Below are 14,374 nucleotides of genomic sequence, written 5' to 3'. Positions count from 1 at the left end.
TTTTTTTTTTTTTTGGTATAAACAAAGATATCAACTTTTGCTTAATTTGGGTTAGATTTCCATTTTTGTTAAACAATTTTTTTTGTTAAAGAATGATATAATGAAGTCATTTTTTTTAAAAAAAGTTTTTTTTAACTAAATAAATCTTTCTATTATTAGTTGCAAGAGTGAATTTTGTTTGTCAATTTATAAAGGGATTTAAACCCTCAAGCTCTTATAAGGAGGAATATTAAACTATTTAAGCCAATTATTAACAATGTTATAAACATGAAAAATAAATATTTATTTGACATCACACGGTCTAATTAAAAAGAAAAGGAAAAAAAAATGATACCACAAATATTAAATACATATAATCACAAGGTTTAATAAATGAGAATATAGTCAAAATCAATGGACAAAAAAAGCTTATATACCCTTTAGGGCTAACCATGCCCATTATTCTCACTTTATTATTTGGGTTTTTGTTAAATTTCGACAGCGAAGCCGCTGAAATGGTGATGCGAAGTCGAGTTTAATGGAAGAAGGAAAGCTTAGCTACCCTTTCGGATTAACCATGGCATTGATTTCTCCTTTTGTTATTAGGGTTTCAGATATATTTTCCGATATCTCTAACAGGGTTTTTGTTTAACTTCTCCATTAAAGCCGCATCGCCGGACATGGAGTCGAATGGACTTCAAAGAGAAGGTGAAAGTGGGCAAAGATTGGAGGGAGAAGATTAAGGTGGGTAAGAAGAAAAAATATGAACAAGAGGAAGAAGATGAACATGAAGAAAAAGGTGGGAGGAAGAAAATGATGAATAGTACCAAACGGAGAGAGAGTTAACGGTGTTACATTTAAAAATCTATCCAATTTGTCCTAGTGGTCCACAAACAGTAAAATATATGTATATTTTTTATAAAAAAAAAAACAATTTTCAAAAAATCCATGAATAAGGGATCAATATCTTGATTTGCCAGAGTGGAATGTCCTAGAGAAGCAACGTAATATGTTGCTCAATTTGATTCACGGTAGATTACACGGGAGTTAAACAACGAGAAAAGACTATAAAATCTCCCTCCGTCCCCAAATTATAGTCCCTTATGGACAAAAATCACGGGAATTAAAAAACTTAACTAAGAAGTACATCTTTATGGGGAAAAGAAACTAATAATGATTAGCATATAAATTCTATAGAAAGTGTTTTGCTTTGCTGTTTTATGCTTTTCAGAAGAAACCAAAGAAACTGATAATGATTAGCAAATACTCCTTCCTAAACTAAATGAAGAAATAGAAAGAGGGGACATAAAAATTAAATGGCAAAGAAGAGAGGAAGAGTGTAGAAATTTAGGAGAAAATGACATAAGAATATGAGAAAATCACGGGATAATATGGAAAAGGATAGAGGAAAATGACAAAAAAAATGAGGGTATTTTAGTAAATATGAAATCAATAACATAATACTAAAGGTGAATCTGACATGACACTTGTCATATTCTGATTAAAAATTTTCCCGCCATTTTTTACTTTCCTTTCTTTTTTTTTTTTTACAAATCTTCGTGAATATTAATTTATATATATTAGAATATTTAACCTTCAATTTGGCAACTATATTATATACAAAGTATATTCTATATGCATTCAATGATAATAATATTTTAACCTATCTTACATTATTTTATAATAGGTATTTTTTTCTAAAATAAACAAACGTATTCGAAGTAATATATTACAATAATAATGTACTACTCCGTATCATTTTGCATCGTATTTTTTTTTTTTGGAAGTTTTTTTTTTTTTTTGCTCCAACCAGGATTGACTTTTTAACTTTTATTACGAAGTATATATTTGTTGATTTATTTATAATAATAACACTAAAATTCAATAAATAAAAATATAAAATAAAAAACCTTGATTATTAATTATCACAAAAAAAAGTCAATTAAATTTGTATAAAACATTATATTGGTCAAAGTAAGCTATAAAACATTGTGCCGGTCAAAACATGCCAACAAAATTAGGACGTTGAGGTATGTACATTGCACATGTTCCTCTAAAAAAAGTACCCCTCTAAAAAAAGTACATTGCACGGGTTATAATTAATAACATAAAATTTAATTCTTATGTAAAATCCTATTGTGTTTTTTAAAAAAACAAATGTTTAATGATCAATAACTTTTGACATCAATATAATATTAAACTCAAGTTTTGTTTTTCCCTTTATTATTACAAGGTAAGAAACACACACATTGCGTGTGTGTATGTGAAATATAGAAAATTAATTAGGCTATATTCTCATCTTTATTCTATAAAAACGATAAATATTTAATTTGTTGATATATATATTAGTAAAAAAAAATTATGAAATAAAATGTTGCTAAACTTATGGAATATTTTTTTTATTGTTTTAAAAAAATTAAAGCCTTCTATAAATTTGGCTTAAATTTGAACATTTGAAATCAATTCCTGTGTAAAAGTAAAAAAAATAATTAAGAGCAATTTCAATTATTATAGGGAGTGGGGGCAGTTTTTTTTTTTTTTTTTTAAAAAAAAGCTGATGAGTAAGAGCAGTTATGATAAGGTAGTTATTTTTAGTTTTTTTTATAAAAAATAATTGTTATTTTTTAATTTTTTATTTTAATATTGAATAAAAGAGGTAATATTGAAATTTGAGAAGGGCAATTTGGGAATAGTGAAATTTATCACCCAAAAAGCCCTTTCTCTTTATATATTACTATTGATTATTATTATTATTATTATTATTATTATTATTATTATTTGTTTTTTTTATTAAAGAAATTCAAGTATCCATTTCAAGTTTTTGTTAAATTAATATTGTAATTAAAAATTAGGTTAAGTAAAAACCGTGCATTGCACGGGACTTAAACTAGTATTAATGATATTTGAAAAAGCAAAAGAGACTATTCGTATTAATTTGAGATTGAAAATAGACCATAAGAAATTCTCATTTGGAAACAGAGGGAGTATTTATCCTCCACGAGTAGTAAATTATAAGTGCGACTAGCTAGTTGTTTTCCTAGGTGGTCACAACGAACCACACCAGCCGTTTACGTTCCACATAAATCAATACTGAATTAAAACTCTGTTTTTAGTTTTTACTTCCTCTCGAGTCTCACTCCCTCTTCTCTCTCTCTCTCTCTCTGGTGGCGATCATGGAAGCAATGATGGGCACACTGCAAGATCAAAACCAAACAACGTCGCAACAACAGCAGCAACAACAACAGCAACCGCAACAACCACCGCAACCGGCGAAGGTAGTGGAGAAGCTAAACTCAGCAGTTCAACAACAGCTCAACTTAGAATCTGTCAAAACTCGCGCCATTAGTCTCTTCAAAGCCATCTCTCGCATTCTCGAAGATTTCGACGTCTTATCTCGCTCCAATGCCCTCCCCAAATGGTCCAATTTTCTATCTCTCTTGTTTGTCTCACTTTTGTTGTTATTGTTGTTCAGATTCCCCTTAAATTGATGTTAATTTTTGCATAATTGGGAAAAAATAAATAAAAAAACCCTAATTTTTCTAAAGCATGGTTATTACTGCGTGGATTGGGAATTTTGATTGTTTTAGGGTTTTCTAGTTCTTTATTTTATCTGCTGCGTAATGCTGAATTTCTGATTTTTCGGAGTAGGTGTGTAAGTGTGTTTGTAGTGAGGAAATTGATTTTAAGCTATGAAGTTCGGGAAGATTACTGTGTGATTAAGAATTAAGTTTTTTTTTGAAAAGGGTTTTGTTGTAAGCTTTGTTTTTCAATGGAGGAAAGAGCAATGGATTGTCTTTTTGATTTGATATAAATGAACTAGTCTGATTGGTGTGGAATGATGGCATTGACGATTCAAGTTTCCAAACTAAAAATATGTTCCGAAACTTGTGAAGTTGTGAGAGTAATGTTATTGAATTAATTTTCAAGTAAATTTGATGTGAAGAAAGAAGAGTATTTGATTTCATGCTATATACTGTATTCTGTTTTGTTGATTGTATGTTAACAATTAACATTAGAGTGAAAATTGCCCCAATGCCTCTAAAGAAGCTTCCTTTTACGCGTGGAGGTGTGCATTACTGATCGCAATGTGATGATTATCTTCTGCTTTATTATGAATCTGTAAGATTGTAATGCAATGATTCGATAGGCGTTAGAGTTTGATAATGCTTTTTTCTTGTCTAAGTAAATTTATTTAATGTCTTTTAACCATTAACTGTTATATCTCACACCAGGCAAGATGTTGTTGGTCAATTTTCAATGGTGAATCTGGAGTTGTTCAATATTGTGGAAGACATCAAGAAGGTATCGAAAGCTTTTGTGGTCCATCCCAGGAATGTTAATGCCGAGAATGCCACAGGTACATGACTTTCTGTCATTTGAGGTTATGGTTTTGCATAAATCATTCCTTTTCAATGCTTACCACCTTTTCATAATTAGGGGTTGATATATGCTATAATGAAATCTAGAAAGTGAATATGTAAGTCTTTTTTACTAAGCAGCAAGCCAGCAACCAATGTCTAGATTTCAATTTTTTATATTTTATTTGACATAAGATATCTTAAAATTTGATGACTTGAAAAGTTGAAATCTTAGAATCTATTGACTTTCTTTCTCTCTCTTTTTTCTTTATTTTTCCTTCTAGTGAGCTTAAAAAAAAAAAAAAAAAAAAAAAAAAGAAGTAATGTACTCTTTCTATAAAATAAGAAAGCCATTGATAGGTTAGTGGCCCAATCTTGAATAAGTTTGCCTACTCCTCCAATTTTAAGGATAATGTGCTATAAAAGTGGAGGGAAAGTAGAAAAAGATGTAAAGCAGTGAGGACTGAGGAGAGAGATTGAAGAACAGATTGAGAACCTGTTCTCTTCACCTTATATTAGAAACTTGTCACTCAATCTTTTCAGAATCAAACTAGTGATATTCATCAGATCTATAAATCTGATTTTTTTTTCTAGTTCTCTTTACGTATTACTAAAAATATTTGATTGGGAAATGGGAATTAATAAAAATTAGAAAATTAAATATTTGGAAAATACACATTGGAACAAATCTAACAGTAAATGCAATGAAAGTTTAGCCTAGTTAGATAATTATTGTACAAAGATTTAAATCGGATAAGAACACCTTATTTTGTGTGAAGATAACAGACGAGCCCATTGATATATGAAGAATGAATAATTTGGCACTGTGGTGTACATTATATTAACCCTTTGTAATTACAAATCACTTTCCATGCAGTACTCCCTGTTATGTTGTCGTCCAAGCTCTTGCCCGAGATGGAAGTGGATGACAATTCTAAGAGGGAGCAGTTGCTTCTTGGCATGCAAAATCTACCTATACCCACACAAATTGATAAGCTTAAGGTAACTTGATTTTGCTAATTTAGCATTTCAACCAGTAACTTCTACGTAGTATCAGATTGTTTTTTTAAAATAGACTGGCCACTGTGGCAGGCTAGAATTGACATGATTGCTTCCGCTTGTGAAAGTGCTGAAAAAGTTATAGCTGATACCCGCAAAGCCTATGGTTTGGATACCCGTCAGAGGATGAGCACTGTCCCAACATTGGACAAGGCCTTTTCTGCTAAAATTCAAGAAAAGGAAAATTTACTCCGGGCTGCTGTCAATCATGGTGAAGGTGAGTCTTCAAACAGTTGCAAGTCAAATGACTGTGCGTACTCTAAGATCTTAATGTAATTGAAATGGCGCTCAGACATTTGTTCATGTAGCGTATCACTTTCTCTGTTCTCCTGTCCAGCTTTGGTTTTTTTTTTGTTTTTTTCCCCCCTTTTTATTTATTCATTTCTTGCAGCATTTGCAGTAGGGTTGCTGCCTGGTTTGTTTTCTTTGCTTGGGTGATTATCAGTGAGCCTGCTTTGAATTCTGCTATAGGACATTACTCTCTGTTCTGTAAATTATGTTTGTATTTTTGTTGAAGGGCTAAAGCCTTAGGGGAGGCCAGGTTAAAATTATAATGCATACCAAGTGAGATTTTAACAGACATTGATTGTAATTGATTAGTTCTAGAGTTGGTAATTCGGGTCAATGGGCCAAGTTCGTCCGTTCAGGTTTGGTTTCAAGTCAATTTCATGTTCTGCTAAAATAATCAAAATTAGCATATAATTTACTTGTACAAAATGTAATAAATGAGTAATACGTCAGGTTGGGTTTAGGTCAGGTCAGGGATTGCCAGTTCTACTTAACTCACCACTATGTTGTCTTGTTCCTGCCTAACTCATTGTTTTGATATATTGTGCGGTATTTTGATAGATCTTTTGCTATCTGTATTCTATCTTTGAGGTGCATGATTTCTATGTTGTACAGGATTAAGGCTGCCTGCAGACCAGAGGCATGCTAGTTCTCCACTTCCCTCACATCTTGTTGACGTGCTCACTGTTGGTGATGGGGCACCAACTTATGGTGATGGATCTGGTAACAAGGAATTGCATTCTCTTTATGTATGATCTTTATCTGCATTCTATCTTTATGTCGTATCTTGATGTTTTCAAAATGGAAATTGTGTGAATTATTCTATCAGGCATGTACTCAAAGAGTACTCCTCCTATGTTATCCAGCAATCACAGTAATCAAGGAACTCCAATGCAGGTAGATATTGTCTTTAACATTCTATTTTCCTCAAAAATTCTGTATTTATTCAATTGCTTTTAGTTTCCTCCATTTTATTGCCTTTTCCCCTTTTATTTAATTTATTTTTCTAAGATTAGCTTTGTTTAAAATTTCAAACAAAGTAACAGAAAAGAAGATATATATATAAACCTTCTTGTAAGCTCTAGAAGCGAACATCTCTCTTGAAGTTTGCATCAGTCCATTACTCATGCCAAGTCAATCTTTTGTGTGTGTGTGTGTGTGTGTGTGTGTGTGTGTGTGTGTGTGTGTGTGTGTGTGTGTGTGTGTGCGTGCGTGCGTGCGTGAGAGAACCTAACATATCTGTTGAAGTTTGTGTCAGTTCGTTAGTCATGCCAAGTCAATCTTTTTGCAGCCAGAGCATGAAAAGTTAATGAGCAGCTTGGCTTGCATCCTGCCTTATGTGCGGTCTTTGTTTCTGGGTCTATAGTGTATATCTTGTCTCGCATAGTGGTCATGTTAATGGACTTGAGCATGATGTTCAAACAATACATTAAACAACTGCCACCACCATCTAGTATGGTTAATGCCTGACTGATCTAAAACCTTTTTGTTTGGACATGAACGATCTGCCTATTCCCTTGTTAAGTCAATTAGTTACTATAACTCAAGTTCAAGTTTTTTTTTTTTGGCACTTGGTGACCAAAGTTGAGCTTTTATAATTCAAGATAAGCAGTTTGCTTTTTAGTTGATTGGGAGCCTATATGCATTCTCTTTGCACCTGTCTGGTGATTAAAATATTTCATACAGCTGTTATTGTTGCCTCTCTCTTTATTTTATTTTTTTGGTTGAGGGGGGAGGGGGGAGGAGTTACGAAATTGATATATGCAGCCTAAAGCTGCATTAAATGCATTTTCTAAATTGGTTTTAATTTAGGAATGCAAGACAAAATCACGCATCGAATGGTGTAATTACAGTTTAATTCAACTTGATATTTTAAACTTGTGTCTCTTTCTATGCAGCCTAAAGGCATTGTATATCATTTCCCTTTAATTTTTAAAGTTCTACAGTAAATTACAGCTCCTGCCAGTACTTTGAACAAAACCAGGGCTTGTTAAAACTTTTATTGTAAAATATTGTCATTTCTTCCGGACCTGATTAGATGTAAACCTCCTTTTGATGCAGGCTTCTGGTGGACAGCATCTTGGAAGATCAGTTCCTTCACCTTCTACTGGCACAGTACCATCTTCCTTTGAGAATACAGCATCCCCAATGCAGTATGCAAACTCGCCAAGATCTGGTACAAACATGATGAATGCACCTTCTCCCCAGCAGCAAACACTTCAACAACAACATCAGCTGCAACAGAGAAAAATGATGCAGCTTCCTTCTCAGCAGCAGCAACTTCTTGCTCAGCAGCAGCAGCAATATAGAAACTCTGCTATGCAGGGTTTGGCTCAGGTAATTATTGTGCTTGTGCTCCAAATATGTCGATTCAATAAGTTTAAGTACTTGTGTCCTCTCTATGGTTTGCTGTTGATTTTAATTATGTTATTGTTTCATGTTGAATTTTCTAAAGTTGATTTTTATATTACAAAATTTGCAATTCACTAGTATATATTATCATGTTCAGATTACCTTTGTTGCCTCTGGCAGTTTCACTTGCTTATCTGCTGCTATTGGACATGTACTATAGATGTTAACTGTCTGTCTCAGTTCCTACTAAATATTGCCTATTAATGAAAGTCCTGGCAATTCCTGTGTTGGAAGGGAGCTGATTTCTTCCTAAGCTTAATTTCATTTTCCTGAGTTTAATTTGAAGCTCAAGAGGAGGGAGAAGCTTTCCTTGTATCATTGTTAATGGGATAATATATTGATTTTTTCCTCTCCATCTCATGTCTACCTACCAGTACTTTATTCATGACTTCTTTTTTTTTTTTTTTTTTTTTTTTTTTTTTTTTTTTCCCACTTTCCGTTGGCTTTTGTTTGCTTCTGACTTTACCTATAGGAAAATGAAAAATAAAAAATTAATTTCTGTATATTTACTCCGTGTTGTCTTTTGCACGAGAATCAAAGATTTGATGAGGGGGTGTTTGATTTGGGGAATTTAGGAAAGGGAAGGCAATTAGCACCCTATTTTCCTTTTAATGTTATTCGGATGGCAAGAGTTTTCTACCCCTTTTGGGGATTTGTTCTTGAATTCCTCCATTCCTCTCAAGTCTCATTTATCATGAAGCTTAACCAACCGTGACCATAACCACAACGAGTAATAAACTATCATTATTACCTTAGATCCCAAATTCCCAACCCCACCAGCCTTCTATCCTATCACCATTGCCACCAAGCAACAGCCACAAGCCCACACACAGTCACCAAATAAACCAACAGCCTCCACCAAATACTAACTCCGTTTTTTTTTTTTAGTTGACACGTTTTGACTTTAGCACTATTCACACATTTTCCTTGGACCGTATGTTGTGATTTATACGTAATGAAAAATATAGTCATGTGGGGTCTTGTTAGATTCACCACAATGTATATTTTCAAAATATCAACTTTTTGGTTATTTGGTAATTAAAGATATTAACGATTGAATTTGTGCATTGGCAAACGTGACTAAAGAAACGTGTCAACTAAAAAGAAACGAAGGAAGTATTAGTTTGTAGTCCTAGTTTGGTGACTGTTTGCGATTCTAAAGAATGATCTCGCAGAACCAATTATTACAACCACATGATATGCAGACTCAGCAGAAGTTTTCTTCGGTATTCTTATGCACAAATTTCACTTTGCTTTACAATGTTTTTCCATTTACAAAAATTTGATTCTTCCTGCCAGATGCTGGCTCTCTGTTCTGCACAGAGAGCATTCAAGCATACATAATCTTCTTTTATTCATGATCAGTCATATGCTATCTTTCTAAATCTTGTTTACCCTACTGTATGTAGTTACATTTGTCCACAAGATCAAAGAACTAAAGATACCTCTTTTTCTTTCTCTTTTTTTTGGGGGGTTGTTGGGGGGGGGGGGGGGGTTGTAGTTGTTCCATATAGAGCTCTTAGGAGCAGCCCTCCTTTGACTATTACTATGCCCAGATCATAGGAGATTATTTGCTTATTATGCGAGCAGAAGAGGATTTTTTCTGTTGAAAATTAGTTTGTAGTCCTAATTTTATACCGGGGAAGTCCTGTTGCCATATAGCTTTTTTGTTTCAACTTATGTCTGTTATGAGTGTAGGTTAAGGAAAATAATTCTTACCTGTATCGAAATTAGGCAATTTTTTAAAATTGTATCATAGCGAAGTGAAAGTAGGAGTTTCATGTGTTTTTAAAGTTGATTCTATCAAGATTCCTTATTTTTATATATTTATATGTCAGCTGCAAGGACAGAACCAGATGCAATTTTCTCAGCAATCAGCGAATCAGCAATATCAAGGTAGGCAGCTGCCCACTGGACATATTGGACAAACCCAACTGAACCAAGGAACCCAGCTCAACCGTCATATTGGCCAATTTTCTGGAGCTGCTAATACAGCATTATTCAACGCTGCTCAGAATTCACCTAATGCTCCTGTGGTAGAACATGCACCTCAACTTTTACTTAATCTGTGATTGCATCCTGTTTTTTGTTATATGTTGGTAAAGCAACTTGCTGCTGCCTTCTTTACATGTTTGCATTAGACATACTTGCTGCGTGTAATTTCTCTTTTAGACAAATTGACAACCATTGGTCTTTTTCTCCTTCTCATGTGGATTTCCATTCCTATTAGAATGTATATAAGAAATGGACTTGACTGAAGGATGACATGAGAATTATAGCTGTATGGATGCCAATTGAATAGTGGAATGTGTTATCTTATAATTGATCAATAATATGTATTGGCCCTTGCATTATAATGAACACTCGAGCACAATTGGGTGGAGGTGGGGTTGGGGGCTGAATTATGGGCTATCCATGCAATATATGTAATCATTTTTAAAATTCTTGGATGCACTGGAAATCAAAATGATTGTTGAAGAATTTGGTGTACTGCAAGTGAGTTGTGATTTCTTATCGCAATCGCAAGAATTTACTACTCCGTATTAGTATACAGATCAATAATCTAATTAGAATCTCAGTATGATGCAATTTTCTTTACTTGACCATAATAAAACACAGAAAAATTGATGAACTTATTAGAATACATCACCAGCTGCTTATAGACATAATGTGGACCTACTGAACCATCACCTTATATTCTTTGCACGGATTGATAAAGACACTTCATTGTTTTTTCTTATTATTTTTTGCTATATTTACTGTATTAGAATGTAATATGCATCAGCTTCTTTATGGTATTTAAATTTCAGAATATAGTATTTTGCTAGTTGTGTGTTTTTTAGATTTTGATCAACTATGTTACTTCTTATAATGTTTTTAGATCGAATGGATAACTGTGTTGGTATCAACATATCATCTACTCATACGACATAAAAAAGATAAATGTTATCATCTGTTAGTTAATAACTTTTCATAGGTGACTTTGTTGGATTGTGGAGGCTTTACAATGACATTTTTTAAGACAAAAATATAGCAGTATATGTTGATAGCACTTCAAGTCTCATTTATTAATGTAGAGGAATGATTTAATTCATAATTTCTTTACCCTCATTTCAGATGTCCATGCCTTCTACAATGACATCTCAAGCAATGCTCCCAAGAATGCAGGTTAGCTTATTATTATGATATAAAGTGATATTACCTTGTTTTGCAAGAAGGCTACATCAATTTTCTTTTATTACACCTGTAACTCGTGGATATAAACTCAAATCATTTTTGACTAATTCTATTTATGCCAATCAAATATCATTTTCAGACAACACTATATCTACAGTTTATATATATTTTTTGTGTGTGTATATTTTGGTTTGGGGGGGAGGGTGTATGGAGTGAAGGGTGTTAGGTAAAAGGCTTGTGTGAATATCTCTGTTTTGGTTGCTTGTTAATGTGTGCTGTGATTTAGGATTAAATGATTTCACTTTCTTATGCATTTTTATCTACATATGCTGCAATTTGGCCCCTAATTGCTGTTTCATTGGTGTATGTATGTAAAAGTTCAATTGGTAATAGCTATTCCTTTTAATTTTTCTTAGGTGCAGGAACAAAAGATGTGTATTAATTTTATATGTTGAATATACTGCTTTGACCTTGTTATACTACTAATATGCATTGGCAATCACCTGTTGCACACCTTCAGTTTGCATTACCTGGTGGAAACGCTCAAAGGACTCATCCTTCCCAGATGCTTAGTGATCAGAGTATGTAATCTTTTTTATTGCCTCTTTGTATGCGTCAAGTCATTGATTATTATTGCTTATGTGTTGGGTGATCGTACTGCTGGAAGGAGAGAGAGAGGGGGGGGGGGGGTGATTGGGGTGGTGTTCTATCTAAACATTCAAGTTTGGACTTAATTTCTTGGTGCTGTCTCTCTTTTACAGTGTTCAATATTGGAGCAAATCAAGCCAGTATGATGAGTTTACCCCAGCAGCAGCAAGTCCCTCAAGCTGCTTTTGGAAGCATGTCACAGAATTCTCAAAATCTCCAGTCTAATATGGTACCTCTCCAAAATGCATCTCAGAATCTCCAAAATTTTCAACAGCAAAGACAACAGAATCAGCAGTGATTCTGTCAAAATTTTGTTTTCAAGATATTTAATGATGTGGATTGTAATTTAATGTGTTGTGATAGCCGTTGTAAATGTGAATACAGGATTATAGTTCATAGAAAGTGATCAAACTACCAGGTTGAATTTGTACCATTGCTTATCTGAGGGATATTGTAGCCATTGTAAATGTGATGGTTAATTCTATTTATAAAAGTAAGTTAATGCCATTTTGGAGTTCCACCATTGCATTTCTATGGCGACGAGTATTTCCTTAGTAATGGCTGAATAATTGTAAGTTATTGATGGTTGCCACAGAATCTTATACAAAGTATACTTTTCGTTTTGGAATTTTGGACTTATAGTCCTTGTTTCGTAAAGAGATTTTTGGGGGATGTTTTTAGCTTATCGAGTCTGCATTATTCAGATGAGCCAATAAGACCACCTTATTATTGAAAGACTAGACGGAGCATACTGCAATCCGGGTTGATATGATACTTGGCTTGAGGCAGTTGTATAGTACGTACCAATTTTCTTTGATGTTGCTTTCTTAGTCTGTCATTTGCCAATTGAAGTTAAGATGGAAAAGTTGATTGTTGAACTAACAAAGTGGGTGAAGAAATGAATGAATCAAAACAAGATAGAGATGCCTACTAAAAAAATATGATATCAAGGGTAATATAGTAATTTAGTCAATACCAGAAAGAATTACCAAGTGATCATATGGAAATACTCATTAAAAATATATTGTAATTGAAAATGCATAGATTTGAATCACTCCATTGTGACTTTGTGAGGGAGCATGACATCTAAATTTGAATTAAAATGTAACTGCGCATTCACGCTTATCTTTAGGTACACCCGGGTGTATAATAGACACATTGTAGTTCTTTCTGTATTATAAACTTAACTTTTCTCAACTACACATTTTTTTAAGTTAGGAGATTTCAAAGTTGCGTTTATTATATTACAAAGACCATTATAAATTACTCGCTCATAAAATTGCACCTATTTTTTCCTTTCTTCTTTTGGAAGGAGTCAATTATAATATCCCAAAAATAGTAAGGAAATTGCTTATCCTTACAGGCTTACAGCCCTTCTAACCACAGATATTTACACATAAACTTCTGCAACAGACATCGAAACAGTTAACATTAACCAACCAGTCACACCATGTGGACTTGTAACATTAACCATAGATATTTAAACCCTCTTGCTCCCTTTCCCCTCGTAATGAAAAGTAGATGAAAATGTGATCTTTAGTAACAAAAAACTAGCTGAACAACACTAGATGAGTTGAATCAGTGAATCATCTAGTTATGGTGAAGTTTCGACGGTGGGTTGAGGTTCCAATCGCAGCAGCTACAGCATCTGAGCGCAAACCACTCGAGCCTAAAGTTACATGACATGAAATAAGCACAGAAATGCGGTCAATGTATGGACAGTTACCCATATTTTGTTGATCTTATTGAAAATTTGATGAAGTTATTTCTGTTTTTTGATGTAGACTTTATGCTAGCAATACTAGTTCACCACTTCAACTACTAGTCCTACTAATCAAATTGAATGATACTATATAGTATAAATTATGCTTGATCATATATTATCTTGCACATTTTATCATTTTCACTTATCTTAAAGGTAAATGAAAGGCCGAATTTTAAGGGCTTACAGTTCCAAGAGGCAAGACAAAGGCTGCGAAGAAGAATCATCTGCTGGCTGAGAGTGATCCAAGGAGAAGCTTGAAATGGGAGATGCTTTTTTGGATTTAGAAACCTTGGTGTCTTGTAGTAGATGAAGTTTCTCGGCTAACAAGTTGGATGAACCAGGCGGTGATAATGGGGGTGATGGAGACGGTAAGGAAGAGAACGAATACTTGAGATTGTCAGGCCCAGTGCTGACAGGAATCGGGGACGAGGAAGCTGATCTTACTTCATCTTCCTCATCCTTCATCTCTCCTCACTAAGGGCCTTTTTCTCCTTTGTAAGTTAGGAATCTTTCAAAGGGGGAAAAGTTCGAATATTGAAGAAATCAAACTATATAGTAGTATACTAGTATATACAAGTACTTGTTTCCTAGTGAATATTTTTGGAAACTTATGAATAGTAGGTGTGGAGCTAACAGTCTTACCATACTGCAAGCAAATACATGGATTAAAACAATGACATAAAAATTT

At 33.6% G+C, this 14,374-nt stretch overlaps 1 protein-coding gene across 2 annotated transcripts; it reads left to right on the top strand.

Annotated features, from left to right (window-relative positions):
* The first annotated feature begins 3,071 nt into the window (after positions 1-3,071).
* LOC145618024 (mediator of RNA polymerase II transcription subunit 8-like) lies at positions 3,072-12,441 on the top strand. 2 transcript variants are annotated; one of them, XM_081672804.1, is made up of 11 exons: positions 3,073-3,397; positions 4,212-4,336; positions 5,215-5,339; positions 5,430-5,613; positions 6,300-6,407; positions 6,514-6,581; positions 7,746-8,021; positions 9,935-10,132; positions 11,214-11,264; positions 11,794-11,854; positions 12,035-12,441. In XM_081672804.1, exons 1-11 carry the CDS (start codon positions 3,153-3,155, stop codon positions 12,217-12,219), a joined length of 1,626 nt encoding a protein of 541 aa, XP_081528930.1. In that variant the 5' UTR covers positions 3,073-3,152; the 3' UTR covers positions 12,220-12,441. The 2 variants fall into 2 exon arrangements, with proteins under 2 accessions (XP_081528935.1, XP_081528930.1); XM_081672809.1 differs by lacking the exon at positions 11,214-11,264 and having other exon boundaries at positions 3,072-3,397.
* The last annotated feature ends 1,933 nt before the right edge of the window (positions 12,442-14,374 follow it).

The sequence above is a fragment of the Chenopodium album genome, chromosome 3, assembly GCF_948465745.1.
Source record: "Chenopodium album chromosome 3, dcCheAlbu1.1, whole genome shotgun sequence".
In the NCBI taxonomy this organism is placed as follows: Eukaryota; Viridiplantae; Streptophyta; class Magnoliopsida; order Caryophyllales; family Amaranthaceae; genus Chenopodium; species Chenopodium album.
Note: the sequence above shows the minus strand (reverse complement) of the source record. Positions and strands in the feature narration are given on the sequence as shown.

Bases quoted from the DNA above. Each gene is read 5' to 3' on its own strand.
- LOC145618024 (XM_081672804.1), top strand. From the start codon at position 3,153: ATGGAAGCAATGATGGGCACACTGCAAGATCAAAACCAAACAACGTCG. The intron at 11,265-11,793 runs GTTAGCTTATTA...GCACACCTTCAG, and splicing joins CAATGCTCCCAAGAATGCAG to TTTGCATTACCTGGTGGAAA. The intron at 11,855-12,034 runs GTATGTAATCTT...TCTCTTTTACAG, and splicing joins CCAGATGCTTAGTGATCAGA to TGTTCAATATTGGAGCAAAT.